The sequence below is a fragment of the Cydia splendana genome, chromosome 21 (assembly GCF_910591565.1).
Source record: "Cydia splendana chromosome 21, ilCydSple1.2, whole genome shotgun sequence".
NCBI lineage: Eukaryota > Metazoa > Arthropoda > Insecta > Lepidoptera > Tortricidae > Cydia > Cydia splendana.
Window position 1 is genome coordinate 2,593,370 of NC_085980.1, and position 25,195 is coordinate 2,618,564.

Below are 25,195 nucleotides of genomic sequence, written 5' to 3' on the forward strand. Positions count from 1 at the left end.
TTACTTTAAATTTTCAGATATATAGGGGCATATAGACACCTCATCCCAGCAGGGTGGAGCGTGGCCATTTTGTCCATAAGGCCAATAAATATAAGCATACATATAGACACCTCACGCTTACGAAAACATACTCATAGCTACTATACCACGTTTACATATATATACTTGTAGCTAGCCTTTCTTGAAGGCCGGGCGGTATAATTTTCTAGTAGATTTGCAAGGGCGAGCCGATGACGCGGCGAAGGGTAATCGAGTGTGCGGCCTGCGGCCCTTTGCACTTCGGCCCAAGTCAAGAGTGGTAGGGAGTATAAGTAGATTTGTCCTCGTAAAACCCAAGCGATTTTTAGCGCTTGCGAATTTGGAACTTTCTTTTATTTCTATAAGAGTTCAGAACTCGAATTTAATGTGTACTTGTACAAGTAGCTACCTGGGGACTAACGAGGATATGAAAAATAAAAATTGGCCCAGATTGGCGTCAACGGGCAAGGTGCCCAGAAGAGATAATATATTTTATTTATGGCATATACGAATAAATTTTGATTTTAATTAACATTAGCCAAAGTTTATTACATCAGACCACTAATATTATCTAATATCGAGGCCAGTGCATCAAACTAACTTTAGATTTATAACTTAACATATTAACATAATTATATTAGTGAACCTAGCTTGCCAACATAATGATGGTAAAGGTCAATGGAATTGAAAAACATTTGAGTGGTGATTAAGCCAAAGTTTTTTAAACCTTAACGGATTTGGAATAGAGGGCATATTTGGTTGTCATTGAGTTGCAGTACTTAATACTGACATGAGCAGGCTTGAACACAGACATAATATTTGAATAGACAGCGCATGTAGGTACTGCCGTATGAAAAAGGTACCATGTATGTACCTACGCTCTAGGTCCTAGAGTCTAGGATATCGCCTCGAAGTGTCGAAATGTTTTAACACTATCTTTCCCTTACCCACTATTTCACTACTCTGTTGTAATTATAATGCATAAAAAATAAGTTTTGTTAAAATAAAGGCATGACGGTAAAATTTGAAAAATTTAATAGGGGTGCTGACATTACTGAAACCCTACCAGGATTTTTCCTACCTAATCGGTGCTATTCATTAAACTTTGTTTCTTGAATCCAATATGATTGTCAAGTACCTATCGATTAAAATTAAAATCTAGTTAGAGAAACGAAGGGGAACATAGAAAAATGGCCTGGGTTCACTCCTAAAATAACTTTTGATTAAACTTAGAAAATAAAAATAATGGATTTGCTTCCAAATGTATATGTGTTACCTACGCTTTACACAAAATATAATCGATGGCATAAAACACCTTCACTCGTTTGAGTAGTCTATGTTAGTCATATATCTTTGAATTAGTCAGATCAAGCTCGAAGACACATCGCATGAGAATGCAATCGATCTTATGCAGTTGCATTAAGGTCCAGATTAGTGCAGCCTTTCGCTAAAATTAGGTCAAGGCCATGCACCATCCATATTCGGCCATTTTCACATACATTTCGCGGTTTTGGTCATCATTAAGATGTATTTAAGTTAAATTATCTGTATTTGGATGTCAGTGTTTAAAGGATACCTTGATAATTTTAAATCTTTTAGGTGCATCTAGCCTTAAAATAGATAATGTATTTCATAATTTGTTATTTGTGGTGAGCCTTGCTCGTCAACAGTATAAAGCAGTAAATAATTATGCAATGGGCTTGGCCGGTATTTAGCAAATGGCGCCAGCATAGCTTGCCCTGTCCATCCCTAAAATTGTGGCAAATTCTTGTTTTTTATAGAATTTTATGGCCTGGATGCCAGTCCTTTAAGCCAAATCTCATAGAACTCAACTAGAGAAAAGGGCAACTAGATGGCGCCATCTATTGCTAACTCCATTATCAAGAAGTGTTGTCTCGCTGTTTTGTACAGTTGTGAACTATATCTTGATATATTCGTATTAATATCAATTCCTAAAAACCGAAAAGTACCCTTAGTTCCTGATGGAAAAATAATTAGGTAGTGTCCATTTTTCCATCTTAGTGTCAATTTTCGGTATTACCCGAATTCAGTAATTAAAATTTTAAGTAAGTATTCAGATTTACCCGAATATACTTTAAGTAAAACAGTCAAGTGTGTTGTAGGCAATAATCGCTACCGCTTTCGCTTATTCTTTAGCCCTCTTTTGGCCAATATGGTGGCGAATGTCCCCTAATGAAATAGAAAGCTACAGCCCCATACATTCTCAAAGAAAAATGTCTTAAGCGAAGAGTTTTCCTAACGAAAACCCTTCTATAATCAATTTGCCTTTGAAATTCGTCACATCCTATACTTACCAAGCAATTAATTTATATGTACAAATTTTGAGTGTATAGTAGCTACGATTGTATGGCGGCGGTTAGGCTCTTGTGACTCTTAAAATATAGAAGCAAGTAAGAAAAATACATTTTTTTCTGTCATTTTGGTTGATATGGATGGTAACTTCAGGATACTAGCGTCACTTGCACCATCCCACTAACCCGGGGTTAACCGGTTAAACCGTTAACCCAATGTCAAATTGTACTGGTAACCATGGTAACTCCAGGTTTAACCGGGTAACCCCGGGTTAGTGGAATAGAGCAAGTTGTCAATAAAACACGAATAACTTGGCAAGCTTTTATTACAATTCTGTACACATTAGTTAAATTAATTAATTAAATATACTTAAAACTAGGTATTATCTACACGAAATTAACCAATCATGGAATTTATTCCTTTGCAGCATATATAATTTTTTGATAAATCAATAACCATAGTAATATTACGAGTATCACAGAAATAAAGTTATTTTTGTTAATGAAGTATTTACATACATAATTTACATTAAAAATAATATCGTCCAAATTTAGAAAAAAATAATAAAAAACATTTTTATTACTACTTACTATTCATACTATTCAGACAACTATTCGACACTATATTAAACTGCCTTTAAAAATGTTTAATAAAGTAAAAAAACGTAAAAAATAACGAAATTTATAAATTTACACATTTCACAGGTGTAGGTATTTAAAAATATCTTCCTCAAAATAATTTGGTGAAACATTCAGAAATGTACAGAATGACTGAAACTTGAAACTGAAACTATTTAAGTTCTCGTTCAATTTGTCAGAAATGTTAATGCATACGAGTAAGTCCGACAAATTTACAGTTATTTGCACTCTCCCAGCATATCTATACAGCGAACCCACTTTTCCCTTAATTATTTCAGAAATTTATTACTAAGCTAGCTTTTGGGAGCTCTGTTTACAGTTACATCAATAAAACACATATAAATAAAATAGACGAATTATCGTGGTATAAAAAGGATATATTGAAGGGAGTATTGTATGAAAGTGGCTAAGCTGATCAGGTGCGCTATGGTTCTCTTAAATTAACTTAGAGACCATAATTACTGGCTTATCTCCGAGCTGCATTGCTCGTCTCTCGGAAAGTTTATGTTTTCAAGTATCATGGTCTCTCTCTTTCTGTTTCTGTTTTTAATAGTCTATTTGTATTTTTAATGTTTCTGCTCGCTAAAATGTTATTTTGTCTCTATGTGCACACGTAGGCACTAAACAGCTATTGGTAGAGTTATAACTTTTACACTACTTTTTTTGCAAATTTGGGATTTATTATGATATTTCCACTCAGAATCATGAGCTTCTTCGATACTAAGAGGAGACAAAAGTCCAAAATTTAAAAAAAAAATAATTCATTTTTCGTTTCTCCCATTCCGTTACCATTAGGTATACAAAGTCTATATGAAAAATGGTAACGGAATGGAAACAATATTAGGATATTTTTTTCTTATACAAGGATCGAACGGTCTCGTTTTGCTGAGTAGAATTAACATTATTATTTTTTGCTATTTGACGAGAAGAAAAATCGAACCAACTTGCACGAAATTTAGTATTTCTGATAGACTATTCGACATGCTTGATTTATTTTGCTTTTTAACCACGTTTCAGCCCGAGGATATACAGTAGCATTAGATTGTGAAATTAAAATCACATTGTTAGAACTCCAAAAAGATTAAGACTTCTGTTACGACAGAATAAAAGATCTAGAAATGTAAAAGTGAGAGGCAATTTCGCACTTTTTGCGGGTGTGAAGTGAATTGCGAGTGTATTCTTTATTTCATGAAATAACTTAATAACTCTTATGATCATAATGTTAGAGTGCAATTTCGTTTATACTAAATGCAAGAAATAATTGAAAGGATGCATCGGAACCGTTAAGCCGAGGTCAGAATATGTCGCAATAGTAGAAGGGTACAACAGTCACGCGTCCATCTTTGACAAATGAGGAGTGTACATCTCCCATCCAAATTGTACCTTAAGTTAATATGTTTAACGTTCAATTTGAAATTGCCTTTCAAATGCACGTCTGACCCGAATTCTGTAAATGTGATTAATTAGTTGATCGTGATTTTATCATTTGAATCAAAAGAATCACAAGTAATTCGATTGGTTTAGCTTGGAAATCTGATCTGATAACGAATCCCGGTGATGCCAAATTGATTTATGTAAAGAGCAGAATTCTATTCTTAAGATCGTATTCGAGCGTTTCTTTTATTTTTTGCCATTTTTGTATATTGTGTCCTGTTTTGCCACTTTTGTGTTATTTCTACTCAGAATCACGAGCTCTTTCGATCCTAATGGGATAAAAAAATGTCCCAGAGTTTTTTTCCTCATTAATTTTTAAAATTTTAGGCCACTCTTTTTCTCCTATAAGGATGAAAAGGGCTCGCGCTCCTGACTAGAAATAACACAAACGTGGCAAAAAAGGTCACAATATATAAAAATGGCAAAAAATAAAAGAAACGCTCATTTAACGAAAAAGTTTCTCAACTGCGTTTCTACCATACACGCCTTATTAAAGTTATTAATTCTACTATTAAAATAAATTGTTTTGAGTAAGAATTTTCCATAAATATGCATATTTTCCTATCAGTAGCAACGTTATTTTTAGAGATGAGAAACGGTGTTGAAACTCTTACACATTACTTATGTAAGCATAATCTAAAGGGTCACATCGTGTTGTCGGCTTAAACAGCGCTTTCATCACTTGTGGACCTCCCAAATAGGTCAAGGTCAATGCTTCTCTGGATAGGGTCTACCACCGTGTGAAAGCCAGGTCTGTTTAGGTCTTCTTGCGACTCTTGAGAAAACCTCTTCTGCGCTTGGATACCGAACCGCTGAGCGAACTCCCCTTGATACGGTACGAGTTGATATCTCTCTGGATCGTGACCCTGATATTGCTGGTAAAGCTGTTGCTGTCTCTGTTGTTGTTGATACAATTGTTGTAACAGTTCGAGTTGTTGTTGATTGCGACGCTGTTCTTCATGGAGTTGCTCTAAGTTGTAACCTTGAGGAGCAAACTGCTGTTGATGTTGTCTTGTATATTGAGTAGGAAATTGTTGTTGCGGTCTCTGATCTTGAACTTGGGATTGCTGTTGGTAAATCACTGGTCTCTGATCTTGATCATGTTGCTGTTGTAGTCTATTTTGTTGAGTTTGCAACTGATCATCATGTCGTTGTTCTGTTTGGGCTTGGAATTGCTGTTGTGCTCTCTCTTGGGTTTCTAATTGTTGCTGTCTCGTTTGAGTTTGGAACTGTTGTATCTCTTGTTCAACCAGTTGTTGTTGTGGAGGTATAGTGTCGCCAGCGCGCCGATGGAGGCTCGCGAAGTGTTCAGCAGGGGAGTCCAAGAGGGCAGCCAAAGGGCCCGCTCCGAGGCGTGTGGGCCGGTATGTGGTGGCGTCGACCTTGGCGATGGGCCTGCGGGGAGTGGCCCGGGGGGAGCCGGAGGAGGGGCCGGAGGCTAGCGCCTTGTTGCGGCTCTGCAACAAAAGCTGCTGCTACAGGACGAGGATAGGGCTAGGTTATGGGGACTTAGTTTAATTATTTTAACACGCACTAAGTTTGCGAGTGCTGGGTCAAATAACCAGTTTCTCTCGGATGGCCGGGATAAATATTTATCTGAACGTAAGTATACCCAAGGACACTCAATGGGTTCTAAGATACAAGCCGGCCTAGTTTAGAGTGTCAGTGTATGTACGCAATGTTTTTATTTTTGCCACAATAAACCTTTTCATTTCAAGTAACCAAAAGTCTTTCGGTTTTCGGGATGCAAAACAAACATTTTGAACCAAAATCTGCTGCTGTCTCAGTATTGATTTCTATTTTGTTTTCGAAAATTTGAGGACAGACTACTTAGGCATTAAAAGTTGCACGTTATGCAGAGCATTTTCTACCAAAGCCGCTTACTAGAAATGCTCGTTTCTTTAGACCAAAGTCTCAGGAAAATAAAGAAAATAACAAAGATTGTTATAGTATAATTGCGTAATTCAACGACACTGCTGAAATTCTTACTCCGATGTGATACCGATTTCGAATCAAATCAAACAAGCAGAACACTTGATGCCACACATCAGTTGCGTCCGACATGACACGAGCTAGGCAGGTCGAGAGTCAAGGGCCGACGACTTTCGAAGCGACGAGTTGAAATACGAATGGAATTTGCCTGAACGCCGTTGCGTAAAGTAGATTGTTTATTTTATTAGGAATCGACTACGAGTCCTTTACTCGTATATCAATTATATCATACAGCCCACAATTCATCGGATAGTTTATATTTTTGTTGTTTCATTTACTGATGTCGTTTTTAGATAGTAGAAAATTTTCAGTGCAATTATTTTATACAGATTATACATTTTGAATTCTTTATAGAGCTCATATTCGTACAAAAACGAAAATTTAGGCAAACTGCTGTTTTAGGGTTCTGTACCCAAAGGGTAAAAACGGGACCGTATTACTAAGGCTCCACTGTCCGTCTGTCTGTCTGTCACCAGGCTGTATCTCATGAACCGTGATAGCAAGACAGTTTTCAGTTTTCAGATGTTGTATTTCTGTTAACACTGTAAACAGAATAAAATAAATATTTAAGTGGGGCTCCCAGCCTCCCATACAACAAACGTGATTTTTTTGCCGTTTTACGGCACGAAACCCTTCGGGCGCGAGTCCAACTCGCACTTGACCGGTTTTTTTAATCCATGGCATGTCAACGCGTATTATGCTTCCCCAGCACACAAAACAGCCGTAAGTGGTATTGGAGAACCAGTTAGTATTTCTAATTTTACTGCATGAGAATACAGTAAACGATTGTTATCATATCATATCATTTATTCAGTAATAGTCATACATTGTCATTTATATATTCACTTAATGAACTAAGGATAATATAGAAATATCTAAAAAATTAACAGGTCAATTTGCATAAAAGATGGAATGTTCATATTTTTATATAGTTTTGGCACATTTGATCCGGGAGACAATCAGAGTGGGTGGTAGTATTTTATTTGTTAAGTTAGTTTTACTCATTCTTAGGTTTATTTTAGTTTTTAATTTTTATGTTTAATCAGTTTGTTTTACACCAAATAAAGTATAATCACTAAAAAAATGTCAGGTCTCATTGTTCTCATTAATAAACTCATTTATGGAGTGTAATGAACAAGTAAATTCATGTGATTGTGGACCGTCCGTCGTAGCGCTAAGGTTGACATTCTTTTGTATCACTATATTGTACTACAGTTGGCCGTAACTGGTGATCAATTTACGCCGCTTTCTTAACAGTCACTATGGCTCAGCGGTAGACGCTCAGACTAGTGAACGGAAGGTCTGAGGTTCGATCCTCGCCGTGGATGAACTTTTTCATAGTTTTAGTTGTTTATTTTTAAAGGACAAGTTTCTTTGTTTAGTTGGCGTTTGAATTCATAACCGACAGAATTGAAATAGAATTCAAACACGAAACACGTATCCTCCACTGGTGCAGTGATTAAGATTTCCGAAATAGCTTACCGAAATTTATGGTCATAAATCTGGATATCCCACTAGTGAGAGTGATTATCTTTTGGAAATTAAGTGCCATAATATTCCACAAAAGGGGTAAGTCATAGTATAAGTCTTGTAAAAATCAAATATCAAGTATAACATCGATTAGTTTTGCAGTTAGAATAAATTTAATTGTATTCGTTTTAGCGTAACGTAATGCCCTTTTCGATGGACGCACAACAGAGTGCGCATAGACTGAGCTAGTCAGAAAGGCAGCGGGTAGGCAGAGAAACCCTGTCGGACACCGGACAAAATCTCTCCTGGCGCCCACATAGTTTTAAGTCTAGGTTTAGTTAGTTAATAAACACTTAGTCTGTATTTATAGTCTACATTATTTAACTCCCTCGACAACACATAACAAATGGCGCCCAACGTGGGGCTACTAGACGGTGGTGCAATGCGTACCGTGATGAATCCAACCTTGGCAGAGGCACTGGGCAAGATCGGTCTTAAAGCGACTAAGATTGATACGACAGATTTAACTACAGCGGGTGGTATGAGACATGAGGTTTCCGAAATTATTGACGTGCCCGTTGTGTTCGATAATCAATTCAAGGTGGTACCAGCGATGATAATGCCATCATTAGGACAACAGTTAATATTAGGCCAGGATTTTTTTAAAGAATTTGGGATAGAGTTGCAGTTTAGGAGTGACAGGCTGCTTAGCAGTGGTGAAGCAGAGATAGGGGCAATAGAAACTGATTTTCCAGCAATAGTGGCTAGAGAGGATCTAACCCTTCAGCAACAGGACATTTTAGGCAATGTGATTGAAGAGATGAAACTATCAGTGGGCGTTGGTCTAGGGAGAACAGGAATATTAAAGCACAATATTGATACGGCAGATAATAAACCGATTCACCAGAGGCAGTACAACTTTTCACCGGTCATAAATAAGGAAATACAAAAAGAGTTGGATGAGATGTTGGCTAAAGATGTTGTGGAGCCTTCTCATAGCTCATGGTGTTCGCCCGTTCTGATAGTGAAGAAACCAAACGGGGACAATAGGCTTTGCTTGGACAGTCGCCAGCTTAACCGTGTTACAAAAAGAGACACGTACCCCTTACCAAGGGTTACCAACATTCTTGACAATTTGCGCAACGCCAGATTTTTGAGTACAATCGACCTTAAGTCGGCCTTTTGGCAGATACCTTTAGAAGGCAGCAGTAAGGAAAAAACTGCTTTTGCGGTCATGGGAAGAGGTCTCTTCCAATTTAAGGTTATGCCCTTTGGTCTCGTAAATGCATCGCAGACCCAACAGAGGCTCATGGATATTTTGTTTCATGCAGAAGGTGATAAGGTTTGGACCTATCTTGACGACATTGTGATATGTTCAGCCAGCTTTGAGTAACATGTGATTCTTTTGAGGAAAGTTATGGCGAGGTTAAAGGATGCTAATTTAACAATCAACGTAGACAAGTGCAGGTTTGCAAGACCTAGTCTGCGGTATCTGGGTTATATTATAGATAAGGATGGACTCAGAACAGATCCAGAAAAGGTAGAGGCGATATTAAATTTTCCTAGACCAAGGACCTTTACGGAACTGAAACGATTTATAGGACTCGCCAGCTGGTACAGACGATTTGTGAAAAATTTTGCAGAGGTGGCAGCACCACTACATGATCTAACAAAAGGTAAGAAGACAAAGAAGCTAGCTTGGACAGAAGAAGCAGAAGCAGCATGGTCAAATCTTAAGACGTTGCTTACGTCAACTCCGGTTGTAACTTGTCCAGATTACACAAAACCATTTATCATTCAATGTGATGCCTCAAATACGGGGGTAGGGGCAGTTCTGTGCCAGAAAACGGATGGTGAGGAGCGTCCGGTGGCGTATTTGAGTCGGAAATTGAATGATCAGGAAATGAAGTACTCGGCTTCAGAACGAGAGCTGTTGAGTGTAGTTTATGCGGTGGAGAAATTTAGATCTTACATTGATGGCACACATTTTACAGTCGTAACCGACCATAGCGCACTACTCTGGTTGCATAAAATGAAGGACCCGCATGGGAGGTTGGCGCGCTGGGCTATGAAATTGCAGCAATTTGATTTTGAGATTATTCATAGACCAGGGAAATGTCACACAGTGCCTGATGCGTTGTCCCGAGGGGTAGCACAACCGGAATGTGACATAAATCTCATCGAAGTCACTGATGAACATAAGGATGTATGGTATAAGGATAAATTGGCAAAGGTTTCAGCAGAGGGTCATGATTCGGATTGGAAAGCTACTGACGGACTTCTGTACAGGAAGATACTGATGAAGCAGTTTCCGAATAAGGAGGACGAATGGAAATTGTTTGTGCCAGAATCGTTGCGCGCCAAGGTACTCCAGGAATGCCATGACACTCCAACATCTGGTCATTTGGGAATAAGAAAAACCTTATTTAGGATTAAACAGAAATTCTACTGGCATAACATGTTAGAGGACGTTAAGCGGTACGTGAATGAATGTGAATGTTGTGCCAGTCGTAAAGTTTCACAGAAATTGCCTTTAGGTCATATGGGGCAGCATAGGGAAATCAAAGGCCCATGGCAAGAAATTGCTATGGATTATATGGGTCCTTTTCCTAAAAGCAAAAAATGCAACACTATGTTATTAGTAATTACTTGTGTTTTTAGTAAATTTACCTTGTTATTTCCTCTGCGTACGGGCAAAGCTGATAAATTATGTGAAATTGTAGAGAAACAATTTTTGCTTTACGGTGCTCCGAAGGTTATTGTATGTGATAACGGGAAGCAATTTGGGTCTCAACTTTTTAAGGAACTGGCCATGAAGTATAATGTGAGGATTTCGTACACCCCAAATTATCATCCACAGAGTAACCCGACAGAGAGGGTCAACCGCGTAATTGGAACAATGATCTCATCATATATAAACTCTAAAAATCATAATGAATGGGATAGTCATTTAGATGAGTTAGGTCATGCGATAAGAACCGCGGTGCATGAAACGACGGAGTATACCCCGTCTTATTTGTTTTTAGGTTGGGAGACCTCTGTCTCAAGTTTAGCAGTGCCTAAACTAACACCGTCTGGGTCGGACCTAGGGGTAGGTGATGCAATAGATAGGACCTATTATATAGAGAGCCTTAAAACGAGACATGACATTTTTAAACAGGTGCAAGCAAGATTAAGAATGGGTCATTTTAAGAGCAGTAATCACTATAATGCTAAAAGACGAGATGGAACATTTCAGTTAGGAGATATAGTCTGGAGACGTACTAAATGTCTGTCGAATGCAAATAATAAGTTCATGGCTAAACTGGCGCCTAAATTCGAGAAAGCAATTATTGTTGAAAAATTGTCAGACATTGTTTTTAGATTAAATAATAAATACGGTAAGAGCATAGGGGTCTGGCACATTAAAGACCTCAAGCCTTATTTTGTAAAAAATAAATAAATGGAATTTATTTATTTTATTGACGGAGGGGGCATGTAATGAACAAGTAAATTCATGTGATTGTGGACCGTCCGTCGTAGCGCTAAGGTTGACATTCTTTTGTATCACTATATTGTACTACAGTTGGCCGTAACTGGTGATCAATTTACGCCGCTTTCTTAACAGTCACTATGGCTCAGCGGTAGACGCTCAGACTAGTGAACGGAAGGTCTGAGGTTCGATCCTCGCCGTGGATGAACTTTTTCATAGTTTTAGTTGTTTATTTTTAAAGGACAAGTTTCTTTGTTTAGTTGGCGTTTGAATTCATAACCGACAGAATTGAAATAGAATTCAAACACGAAACACGTATCCTCCACTGGTGCAGTGATTAAGATTTCCGAAATAGCTTACCGAAATTTATGGTCATAAATCTGGATATCCCACTAGTGAGAGTGATTATCTTTTGGAAATTAAGTGCCATAATATTCCACAAAAGGGGTAAGTCATAGTATAAGTCTTGTAAAAATCAAATATCAAGTATAACATCGATTAGTTTTGCAGTTAGAATAAATTTAATTGTATTCGTTTTAGCGTAACGTAATGCCCTTTTCGATGGACGCACAACAGAGTGCGCATAGACTGAGCTAGTCAGAAAGGCAGCGGGTAGGCAGAGAAACCCTGTCGGACACCGGACAAAATCTCTCCTGGCGCCCACATAGTTTTAAGTCTAGGTTTAGTTAGTTAATAAACACTTAGTCTGTATTTATAGTCTACATTATTTAACTCCCTCGACAACACATAACAGGAGTTTGAATTATACAATGGTGCTAGGGCTATTATCACTACACCTTATAAAACAAAGTCTCACGCCGCGTCTGTCTGTTTGTATGTTCGCGATAAACTCAAAAACTACCTACTGAACGGATTTTCATGCGGTTTTCACCTACCAATAGAGTGATTCTGGAGGAAGGTTTAGGTGTATAATTTGTTAACCCGTGCGAAGCTGGGGAGGGTCGCTAGTGATAGCAATATGGCGTTGAACGAAAACTAATTAAATAAAGCTTAAGCACACCCATCTGGCATTCTTGTTTATTTATTCTGTCAGTTTAATGAAAATATGTAACACGGACGGACTATCATTAAAATTTAATTAATAATGAATTCCGCAACTGGGGAGTGTTGGAATAATTGAAACGCATTAAAAATAATAATAGTCATGATTAATAATGAAATGGCAGATGAAAATTCAGGCTTCGGCGGATATTATCCAATTGACCTGTTATTTTATGGTTAAAATGTATTGTTTGATATTATGAGTAGTGAGTAATTAAGTTATTTGATGTTCACGAATAAATAAAATAAAATATCGGATTTCGATATAACTGTTTAATGTGTGTAAATATCAGCTGCATTTTTTTATTTAATTTTGTTTCCATTTTTAGGGTTCCGTACCCAAAAGGTAAAAACGGGACCCTATTACTAAGACTCCACTGTCCGTCAGTCCGTCTGTCTGTCTGTTACCAGGCTGTATCTCATGAACCGTGATAACTAGGTAGACAATTGAAATTTTCACAAATGATGTAAGGTAAACGTACTGGTGCTCGACGCGGTCCCAGTACATGTTATCTTGAAACTTAAGTAAGTCAATACAGGTGACAGCACGGTGTCATCTATTGGGCATTAGCATGTCGAGCACTAGTACGTTTACCTTATTTCTGTTGCCGCTTTAACAACAGATACTAAAAATTACGGAACCCTCGGTGGGCGGGTCCGACTCGCCCGGTTTTTTAATGTCTTTAGCTAAGTAAGAAGAATAGTTGAATAAAACAGTCACGCAAAACCAAATGATGATTTGCGGCCAATGAAAGGTCAATTTACCCACAAACATTAAACTCAAACTAGCCATCGATTATCAAAATATTTGCCGAGGCGAGAGGCCACTGACCCCGCTGCATGCACAATCTCCAATTCACTTGTTTTTGCAATCGCTTGCACGACATTCTAAATACAACCTTATACGAACGAGCTAGAATTCCTTTTTCAGTGTGTTGTAGGTGTGAATCTGTGGAAAATTGCGGTTGAGATGTTTCAAAATGGATTGAAGAGGACTACTAGCTTGAAATGATCAATAATGGACCTTATTTCTTTGAAACAAGGTTGACGAATGATCAGTTAGCAGAAGGCGGTGTCAATATGAGATCCTTGATATGTGTTGAAATGTTGTGGCTGTCAGTTTGAGGTCATAAGTTCAATTAGAAGGTAGCAATTAGGAGCTTAAAGTTGCATCAATGGTCACTTATACTACCTACGCTATTTCGTCAAAAATAGTCAAAATGCTGTGTTGAAATTATTGTAACTGTAATGCGGTTTTGTGAAAGAAAGATTTTCATAGTCAGGCGCATCAAATACATTGGGCAATCTGGAGCCAATCTCTTATACTTTTTCTTAGGTATCTAACGATTACTTAGGTGGGTCAAACAGATCACTGTGTTATGTCTTTCCTGTAGACATACACAAGAGTTAAGGCCTATAAAGGTTAATTTTCTTATTTAACCCTTATCCACGTGAAAAGGTCCTCCTTTTATTTAAAGAACTATGATAAAATCATTGCGTTTGGTTTCTCAACATTTTTCTCTCCTGTGGGCAATAGTTAACAGCTTGTGGGCATGTAAGCAATGATTTTATCATAGTTCTCTAAATAAAAGGAGGACCTTTTCACGTGGATAAGGGTTAAATAAGAAAATTAACCTTTATAGCCCTTAACTCTTGTTTATGTCTACAGGAAAGACATAACACAGTGATCTGTTTGACCCAGGTACTTAAATTTGGGAATTTTTACGCACTACACCGATAGTGGTGAGTAGTTGAGGGTTATTTTGAAATATTATTAATAGACTGAGGGCCCGAATCGGATTTTGAAATAGACATATATTAGACATCTTTTAGACATCACCAAGATACGATAATAACGATAGGTATGTTTAAGATCTAACCTGTCAAATTTGACATTTGCGCGATTCTGGAGATACTGTTGAACGATTTCCACAGGACATATCCTGTATCTAAGTCATAACTTAGAGATCCAATTCACATCTAATAGATATCTTAATCTATCTAACGTAAAAGTGACATTGGTTGCGCTGCAAAAGAGAACTAGTTGATATCTAAACTATAACGTATCTAGAATGGATCTAGTACGTGTCGTCTCTTGTGAATATCTTGAAGTTCGAATACGGCAGTCATTCTTGAGAAAGGTTTAGGTATATAATTTGTTAGGGTTTTGTAGCCCGTGCGAGCGTGCGACGCCGGGGCAGGTCGCTAGTCTGATATTAAAGAGACAAATAGTCGTGGTAAAGAATCTCGGAGAATAACAGTTCCGAAGTAGTAGTCCGGTGGCCGGCTGCATGAAACAAACCTCATCAAAAAATAGAATATACCTACCCTGTAGAGGTACCTGACATTTAGTAGCTTCCAACGCACTTGGTCGGCCTAAGCTTAACCTGGCAGATTTTGTACAAATGGCAAAAACGTTGGACAAAAATTCATCAAAAAAAACCTCATCGAATAATAGAATGAGACTTGTATGGTAGTATACCTGACCTTGAGGACAGTAAAAAAAAAGTGGTCGGCCTCACCTTAGCCTGGCAGTTTTTGCAGTCCGACCAGATTTATTGGGTCACGTGAGAGCTACAATTTACCTCATCGAAAAATAGAATGAAACAAACGGATTATAATAGCTAAAATAAGCCTGTTGACATATGTCTTGGTCGGCCTCACCTTAACCTGGCAGTTTTTGCAGTCCGACCAAATTTATAAAAAAATCATCAAAAAATTTTTATCGAAAAATCGTATGAAACTGGTATGGTACGATGGCTGCCTTTGAGGACAGTAAAAAAAAAGTGGTCGGCCAAATCCTGTGTTGGCAGGTTCCTGTGTCCGACCAATTTTGTGGTACCACGTGAGAGCTACAATTTTACCTCATCGAAAAATAGAATGAAACAAACGGATTATAATAGCTAAAATAAGCCTGTTGACGTATGTCTTGGTCGGCCTCACCTTAAGCTGGCAGTTTTTGCAGTCCGACCAAATTTATACAAAAATCATCAAAATTTTTTTATCGCAAAATCGTATGAAACTTGTATGGTACAATAGCTGCCCTTGAGGACAGTAAAAAAAAAGTGGTCGGCCAAATCCTGTGTTGGCAGGTTCCTGTGTCCGTCCAATTTTGTGGTACCACGTGAGAGCTACAATTTACCTCATCGAAAAATAGAATGAAACAAACGGATTATAATAGCTAAAATAAGCCTGTTGACGTATATCTTGGTCGGCCTCACCTTAGCCAGGCAGTTTTTGCAGTCCGACCACATTTATAAAGAATAATAATTTCTATATTGAAAATATGGTTTCTTCGCAGCTTGAACTTAACTTAATAATGCTAACTGAAAAAAGTCATAAGTAAATGAGTCCATGGAGGTCTTAGAGGGCTTTAAAAAAAAAGAAAACATTCAGTTCAAATTTTATTCATAAATCTATCTAATATCTAAATAACGTTTTCTAACTACTGACGTGGTTTCAGAGTAACACTTACGTTGAGATGATGTCTCACAGATGTCAAAAATAAAAAGGTTTTCATCGATTTTTGACAAGTTTTGAATCGTATATCCTACTTTTCCACTACAGATAGAATGAGGAGGCATAACTGACATTTTATCACGCCAGGTGGCGCCTCCATAGTGGAGTTGCTGTCACTGTCAAATCACATACATTGTTTCCAATAAATTGTAAACATTCTCCTTTTTTAACCGACTTCCCAATCCCAAAGGAGGAGGTTATCAATTCGGTTGTATGTTTTTTTTTTCTCCACAATACTGCAATAGTGTGCGACAAATTGTGGAAATATACCTATAGGATCTCCCTTTTTTCCCAAGGACCCGATATGCATAAATCAGTGAGAAAAAGCTTTGAGTACCAAAAACTAAGGCAAATGATAAAGACCGTTTGTGTAGGCTGCATTTTAAGGAAGATAAATATTTTGGAAAGAGTAAATACACAGGTAAGCTAAGTTTTAACGAAGTAGTACATAATTTAGGGCATAATGGCTTGGCCACACATGCTGTATTCCATACGCATCATGACTTTGTGTGCCTATCTGATGGGCGGGCGTATATGAAACGCCTTCTTGTACATGCAGGCTTAGTTTTCAATCGAACACTTGTAATATAAGAGGAAAAACTGCACGTGAGCCTTCCAAAATTTTAATAAACGGTAAAATACACAAAATAACCTCACATATATTAAGTGATTATCTTTGCATCAAATCAGCCTTTTTTCCATCAACTGTAGCATTTCTCCTTCGAAGCTCGGTTTGTAGAAAAGAAATTCCCACCCTTTACCAGTGGTAACTACTGGGAATAAAAATTCCCAGTAGGTACCACCAAACCGAGTTAGTGGTAACTACTAGGATTTTTTTTTCCCAGTAGTTACCAGTGGTAAAAGGTGGGAAAATAATTCCCAGTAGTTACCACTGATAAGAACTTGGTGGTAACTAGTGGGAATAACCCTTTTATTGTTAATAATTACTGTTAATCATAATCATCTTCGGAGTCGAAGTCTGACGAACTTTCCCCAGACTGCGACTTATCTATTGTTATTTCTTCGACTCGCAAAGGCGTTATGTGTCCTTCAAACCATTTGATCTTATACATTTCATCTCTTAATGTCCAGCCACAATGTGTTGCATCAAATTTGATGCAAGTGGATTCTGCCGCACACTGCAACATTGAATTTATGAAAGCCGTCCGTAACAAGCCATACGTCAACAGGTTTATTTTAGCTATTATAATCAGTTTTTTTTTTCATCCTATTTTCGATGAGGTAAATTGTAGCTGTCACGTGGTACCACAAATTTGGTCGGACTGCAAAAACTGCCAGGCTACGGTGAGGCCGACCAAGCCATACGTCAACAGGTTTATTTTAGGTATTATAATCCGTTTGTTACATTCTATTTTTCGATGAGGTAAATTGTAGCTCTCACGTGGTACCACAAAATTGGTCGGACACAGGAACCTGCCAACACAGGATTTGGCCGACCACTTTTTTTTTTACTGTCCTCAAAGGCAGCTATCGTACCATACAAGTTTCATACGATTTTTCGATAAAAAAATTTTTGATGATTTTTTTATAAATTTGGTCGGACTGCAAAAACTGCCAGGTTAAGGTGAGGCCGACCAAGACATACGTCAACAGGCTTATTTTAGCTATTATAATCCGTTTGTTTCATTCTATTTTTCGATGAGGTAAATTGTAGCTCTCACGTGGTGCCACAAAATTGGACGGACACAGGAACCTGCCAACACAGGATTTGGCCGACCACTTTTTTTTTACTGTCCTCAAAGGCAGCTATCGTACCATACAAGTTTCATACGATTTTTCTATAAAAAAATTTTGATGATTTTTTTATAAATTCGGTCGGACTGCAAAAACTGCCAGGTTAAGGTGAGGCCGACCAAGACATACGTCAACAGGCTTATTTTAGCTATTATAATCCGTTTGTTTCATTCTATTTTTCGATGAGGTAAATTGTAGCTCTCACGTGGTACCACAAAATTGGTCGGACACAGGAACCTGCCAACACAGGATTTGGCCAACCACTTTTTTTTTACTGTCCTCAAAGGCAGCTATCATACCATACAAGTTTCATACGATTTTTCGATAAAAATTTTTTGACGTTTTTTTTTATAAATTTGGTCGGACTGCAAAAACTGCCAGGTTAAGGTGAGGCCGACCAAGACATACGTCAACAGGCTTATTTTAGCTATTATAATCCGTTTGTTTCATTCTATTTTTCGATGAGGTAAAATTGTAGCTCTCACGTGGTACCACAAAATTGGTCGGACACAGGAACCTGCCAACACAGGATTTGGCCGACTACTTTTTTTTACTGTCCTCAAAGGCAGCCATCGTACCATACCAGTTTCATACGATTTTTCGATAAAAAATTTTTGATGATTTTTTTATAAATTTGGTCGGACTGCAAAAACTGCCAGGTTAAGGTGAGGCCGACCAAGACATACGTCAACAGGCTTATTTTAGCTATTATAATCCGTTTGTTTCATTCTATTTTTCGATGAGGTAAATTGTAGCTCTCACGTGACCCAATAAATCTGGTCGGACTGCAAAAACTGCCAGGCTAAGGTGAGGCCGACCAATTTTTTTTTACTGTCCTCAAGGTCAGGTATCCTACCATACAAGTTTCATTCTATTTTTCGATGAGGTTTTTTTTGATGATTTTTTGTCCAACGTTTTTGCCATTTGTACAAAATCTGCCAGGTTAAGCCTAGGCCGACCAAGTGCGTTGGAAGCTACTAAATGTCAGGTACCTCTACAGGGTAGGTATATTCTATTTTTTGATGAGGTTTGTTTCATGCAGCCGGCCACCGGACTATAGGCTCTCACGCGAACATCGCATTACCCTCCTTTTTGGGATAAGACGGTAAATGATAGTTCGCGGGTCAAATACCTACTAACGGCGCGATTCGGGAAATGAATTAGAGATTAACTAGATACGATATAGTAAAGATATGTGACGTCCCACGGGTAAAGGTACCTTATGGCGGTTGGCGATTACGCTATTATTAACACCGCTCCAATATTATTGCGGCGCTATGCGACGTAAGCGCCAGCCGCCATAAGGTACCTTTTGCCGTGGAACGTCACATATCTTTACTATTTCATATCTAGTGAATCTCTAATTCATTTCCCGAATAGAGCCGTATCTCTCCTTTACTTACGGGTCAAAATATACTGTTAAAGAAACGATGGATATGACATCATTCGATATGAGTTTCGTATAGAGTTAGACCAACACAAGTCTGCAACGATTTTGATAGACAAGCGTGCAAGTGTTATTTAAACGTCATAATTTCATAGAAGTTTGGCGTTGAAACTAACTCTTGCACTGCGTGTGCTATCAAAATCGTTGCAGACTTCTCTTGGTTCAACTCTAAAGGGGCCCACTGATTAACAGTCCGCCGGACGGTATCGGCCTGTCAGTTAGAACAAAATTTTGACAGTTCCGAACAACTGACAGGCCGATACCGTCCGGCGGACTGTTAATCAGTGGGCCCCAAGGATAAAACTTTAATTCAAAATTCCTGTATACTGCATACCTATCTACTAATACCTTTAAACAAGCAATTCCCGTTTATATAATATATATATCGGGGATCTCGGAAACGGCGCTAACGATTTGATAAAATTTGCTATAAGGTTTCCTCGGGTAATTCCGAATGTCGAAAACTGTCGGATAATTCCGAAAAGAGACTTTTATTATGATGGAATTAAGGGTGATTTTCCTCTGAATTTCGGAATTATCCGACATTCGGTAATACCCGAATACACCTTATAGGGATTTTCGGGGTCGAAAAATCGATCTAGCTAGCGGCTCGATTCGGAAAATGAATTAGATTTCTACTAGACTTCAACAAGTTACGATACGGATAATTTAAAGATATTTGTAAGATAGAAATGTTAAATTTGATGTTTCCGCGATTCGGGAGGGCCTCTTGAACGATTTCGACAAGTTATGACTTAGATATCCAAGTCACATCTAGTCGATATCTAATGTAGATCTAGTTGATCTCTAAATCGTCTCAAGATCTTGTGATTATCTCGAAATCCGAATAGGCCTGTTAGTCTTATCTCTGGGAAAACGCGCATTATTGAGTTTATATATGTTTTACGAGCAAATCTCGGTCGCCCAGATATTTGCTATAATATTGGAACGAAGATTTCGCCGTACCTTTGAGATTCACTGTATCCGTTAATTTGCTTTTAATGTATCAAAACAAGTAAACAGCTAACAAATTTACATGTGCCTCCATGAGTTTGAATAATTTGCGTTCCTGCCTAAATTGCCTCAATCTGCGCATTCTGAAATTTATTCCTTTGAAGGAATTCGATTCAGTGAGTTCATCAAGAAAATCATGTTTTATTTTATTAAAGGGGTATTTGAGGGACATTTATTATTTAATCTTTATATAAATTCGCAGGACATTAAATTTATTCTTCAATCTTTAAAAAAAAATGCGGTTTATTTTATTGATTTTCCAGTTCGTTGAATTGAACTTGAATTGAACTCTATTTCTAAATAAACTATAAGATAACTGAGTTAACTAAGTAGAAACAACAAGTTTTATACCTACCCTAAAAGAGTCCAGTGGAGTAGCACGTCTCGTCTGCCTGAAGTCTGTCGGAGAAGACTCAAACAATAACACTGACAAACGTTAACCGTCTGTTAGCAAAGCAGTAAATACATACCTGAGGAGAAACTCCGAGCATCTTCAAACATTGCAGCTCATTGACCAGCTGTTACGAGTCACTAAACTTGCACATAGTTGAGTCTATTGTAAGGATCTCCCACACCAAACTCGTCATGAAAGAATACTGTTACCTGATAGAAAGTGGAGCAAGCGTGCTAGCGTGGAGGCCGCGTTTTAAAAGACCGGATCAAAGACCTCCAACCAGGAGGATGACATTAAAATTGCAGGCCCACTTGCAGGAGGAAAATTTGAGAAGCGTATGCCTTACTGTGGGCGCATACTTGATGAAGAAGAAGCCGGTATTCAGGGTTCTCAAGGGTCGGCAATGCTAAAGTGGCTCCACCGATATTGCTTAAGTCCATGGGCGAAGATGATCGCTCCATCAGGCGGCTCGTCTGCTCTACATATTACTGTCACGCAAAAAAGACATACCTGCGGAGAGACTCCAAGCATCTTCAGACTAGGTGGCACATTAGCCAGCTGTTCTCGTGGCAGTTGGACGTGACCGAAGTCCACGGTGAAAGCCTCACACCACACGCCGAAGTGGCCAATGTCGAACACAGTCAGCTCCTGGACGAAAAATTGTAATTTAGTCTTCAGGATCAGGTATAAGTTGGCCTTTGTACATTTTATAAGTTTTGTTTTATTATATTTCAACCTGTCTTATGTACAATTGTACAATAAAGTGTTTACAGTTTACATACATACATAACAGTCATATTACTAACCACTTTAAACTACTGTTAAAGGATTTATATCTGAGAAATAGAATTCAACCATAAACTTGCTAAGCAATAAGCATTGTCAACTACGCCAAACTTTGCTGGGTTGTAAACTAGTAATTCTCAACTCAACCATCCAAACAGTTGTCCGTATCTAATTTCTAATAATGTTGTCTTACTGGAATAAGATAAACATTATTTTTCGATTTCTGCAATTGTTAGTATGGTATTGAACCCGCTCAGTAACGTATATTTTGCTTTAGAAAAACAGCTTCTGGACCGTATAAAATTAGAGTCCAGCACATACAGATACATTTAATTTATTTACCGGTAATTAATCATAAAAGAAAGGTGATAGTTACCCCAGGCAGCGTCAGCACGATAGTCTTCCTGTCATACTTTCTCAAAGGCGCTTCTTTTCCATTCTCGTCCGGGATCCTCACGCCGGCCGGAGACGGCTTGGAACCGCGGCCCACCCAGAACTTGGCATCTGCAATGAGAGGATTGTTGTAGTGGAACATTTAAAAAATAAACGGAGCAATTGGGCAATTCACAAAAACGTCTACTTTGTCGGGGACGCGTATGGCAGAAATCTGCATTATATACCGTTAAATTTGAACTTAATGGTATGAATACGGGGGAAATTCATTAGTATACAGAATATAGCTACAGATGGGATGGGATCATTGGTACAGTACATTATAAAACCAGTACAAGGTACAGATGTAGTGATAATCCTTTGCCATCGTATTTTCTCAGAAAAGTTCGTATTTGTCATGCTACTTCAGTCAACTTCAGTACTTTTTGTACTGATACTGACTGAAATAGCATAACCCGTTCGTGCGTTTCCGTGAAAATACGATGGTACCTATAGTATATCATAAATACAAGGAACAAGGTACAAGGAACCTATAAACATGCTATGTTATTAATAACTAATATATATATACAAGTGTTATAAATATAAATAGCGAATAATTTATGGATGTTTTTGTAACAGGCAATTAATTACTTTTACCAATACTTTTACATTTAATGATAGTTTAGTTACGGATTTTTCTGTTCTTCCGATACCATTAATATCATCAAACCAATCCAATTACCGACGCTGCAGAAGTGGGAAACACTTTCGCCGCTAATTAAAAAAATATGCGAGCAACGAGTAAGGGAAAATATTACTCAAAATGAAATACTATTATTATTTCGAAACTTTAGGTTTTTTTAATGATATAGGGGGCAAACGAGGAGAAGAATCGCCTGATGGTAAGCGATTACTGGCGCCCATAGACACCCGCTACTCCAGAGGGGTTGTAAGTGCGAAGAGCTTTATTTTAAAGTGTAGCAAGTTAAACTGTAGAAGTGATATATATATTTCGGTTATCTCGGAAACGGCTCTAACGAATTCGATGAAATTTGCTATATGGGGGTTTTCGGGGGCGATAAATCGATCTAGCTATCTCTGGGAAAACGCGCATTTTTGAGTTTTTATACTTATGTTTTCCGAGCAAAGTTCGGTCTCCCAGATATTTTCTACATTATATGTAGAAATTACATGGATTTATAGTACGAGTACAACTATGCTAAAAAAGTAAAAACACAAACAAACACTTTCAAAACATTGCCATCTTTCCGTCAGTCTGATAAAAAACCAAAAACTTTCAAAGAACAAGATACTGCATGTCACATTGTCATGCCACATAATCTCTTACCCTAGGCACCCAAAAATGACATAACCTATAAAAACGACTTGTTGAGTTTACCACCAAAATAACATAAATAACCTATATCACAAGCTTATTTCATAATAATGTGCCTTCTCAGCTTCGCCGCCACAATAACCCGTATTATAAGGGCTTACGTAAAAAGACTCCAACAATGAGTGTCTTTCCTTTACGGGCGGTAATCTGTACATTGTGTCCTTTATAGGGGTATCTTAATGCTTCATCGAAGGGAATTCCCGAATGCTGGAAGTTTGAGGGGAATATGATAAAGGAGAGTGTAATCTTAGGCGATAGAATCGTGATTGTAATTAAACTTCGTGTTATTGATATATTAAAACATATTTAAATGGAAACTTTATTACGATACATTATAGGAAACGGGCACTAGCTTTCATTTAATACTACCCACACATAAATCAACTGTTTGGATGCATTTTGCAGTTTTTAATAAGGTGACATGCATTTAATTATGTCAGTACGAGTACTTGGCAAGTTGTGTCATGACTATTTACCAACCCCCTTATTCATAAAACTTTACAGGCCTGATTTTAGTAAAATTATGTTTTATCCCTTTCTTACAAATATATAAGTCAAAAAGACAAACGAGTCATAGCTAATTCAGGCCAGTCACGCGTTTATCAATAACGCCATCTGTTTTAGAGGCCTAGTACGAAGCTTAACAAAATATTAAAAGTCAGTTCTCGTTACCAGGTCTGAAATATGTTTACTTTGGTATCATAAAAAAATATTCTATCAATTTTTTTTTTAATTATAACATTGGCCAAATAAATTAATGAAAGTAGTAAATTTAAAATGGTGGCCACGGCAAACCGTTAATTTGGAAAGCTCCTGATCAAAATTTCGCTACCACTCAAAGTGCAGCCACAATTTTGCCGAAAGTGCACGCCTGCAAAATGCAATCTGGCCTTCGGTATAATCGGCTCTAGGACAGAAACATCCGGATTAGACTGGGACATATTTGCTACATTCAAACGATTTCGGAAACCTGTGTCACAGCCATTTTCAGACGTTCGGAGGTACATAAGGTAGAAGTACTAGTGCTCGACGCTGCACTAGTATACGACATGGGCACTTTATGTCAAAGAGACAAGGATTAAATTTGAATACAGAAAAATCTTCGCCATTCAAATTTAACCTATATTACTTTGAGATAAAGTGCCCATGTCGAATACTAGTGCAGCGTCGAGCACTAGTACTTCTACCTTATATGAAATCTGTAGACTTCTTTCTCTTCTAATAATTATAGCACTTTAAACTCTCGTACACACACACACACACACACACACACACACACACACACACACACACACACACACACACACACACACACACACACACACACGCGCACACGCGCACACACACACACACATACACACACACACACACACACACACACACACACACACACATACACATATTTAATGATATGAACAGATAAACAGTACAGTATAAATGCTAGACTTATAATTACTACTTATATTGAATGATATGAACGGGTCTACCGCGATATAATTTCATTATTTTTACCTTAAATGCGGCGTTTCATGGGGTCACGGAAAGACTGTCACTGACTATTTAATTGGTCACGGAAATAATGAAATTATGTCGCGGTAGACCCGTTCATATCATTCAATATAAGATATAAGTACTAATTATACGAGTAGTTCTACCATTTCTACTGTTTTGTTTATCTTAGCCTTGTGTTTGTTATTTGTATTGATGTGTTGTCTGAATAAATTATTTCTATTCTATTCTATTCATAAAACACACATAAATTCGTTTTCCCGGTTGCATCCTATGTGCATCCTATTGTTTAAGTGTTAGCTCATCGCAACTTTGCCTGGCAAAGTTGACCTCCGAGCCAACACTTGCCTTTAATACAGTTGTACCATTTACGAAATGAATATTCTCGTAGCTCGGAAAATATGAAACTATTCTAATATTCCAGGAGCACTAAAAACTAAGCACTTACACTGTAGTTACACGGGAGTACAGAAATAAAACAGAGTAACAGCATCATGTTTTTTACGATAGCATTAAGATTACCCAAATTATTTGTCAATAGGGAATATTAGAAACTGTGCGTAAGAGGCGCCACTACCACTATCCGTCACAATCTGGGGGT

At 37.8% G+C, this 25,195-nt stretch overlaps 1 protein-coding gene across 1 annotated transcript in view; it reads right to left on the reverse strand.

Moving 5' to 3' along the window:
- LOC134801172 (protein Skeletor, isoforms D/E-like) overlaps positions 1 to 25,195 on the reverse strand; it is a 99,670-nt gene that overhangs the window by 18,936 nt on the left and 55,539 nt on the right. The window contains exons 5-6 of the mRNA XM_063773719.1: positions 21,691 to 21,818; positions 21,039 to 21,176 (exon numbers count right to left, since the gene is read on the reverse strand). Coding sequence (XP_063629789.1) covers positions 21,039 to 21,176; positions 21,691 to 21,818 — 266 coding nt within the window. The remainder of the gene's footprint in view (positions 1 to 21,038; positions 21,177 to 21,690; positions 21,819 to 25,195) is intronic.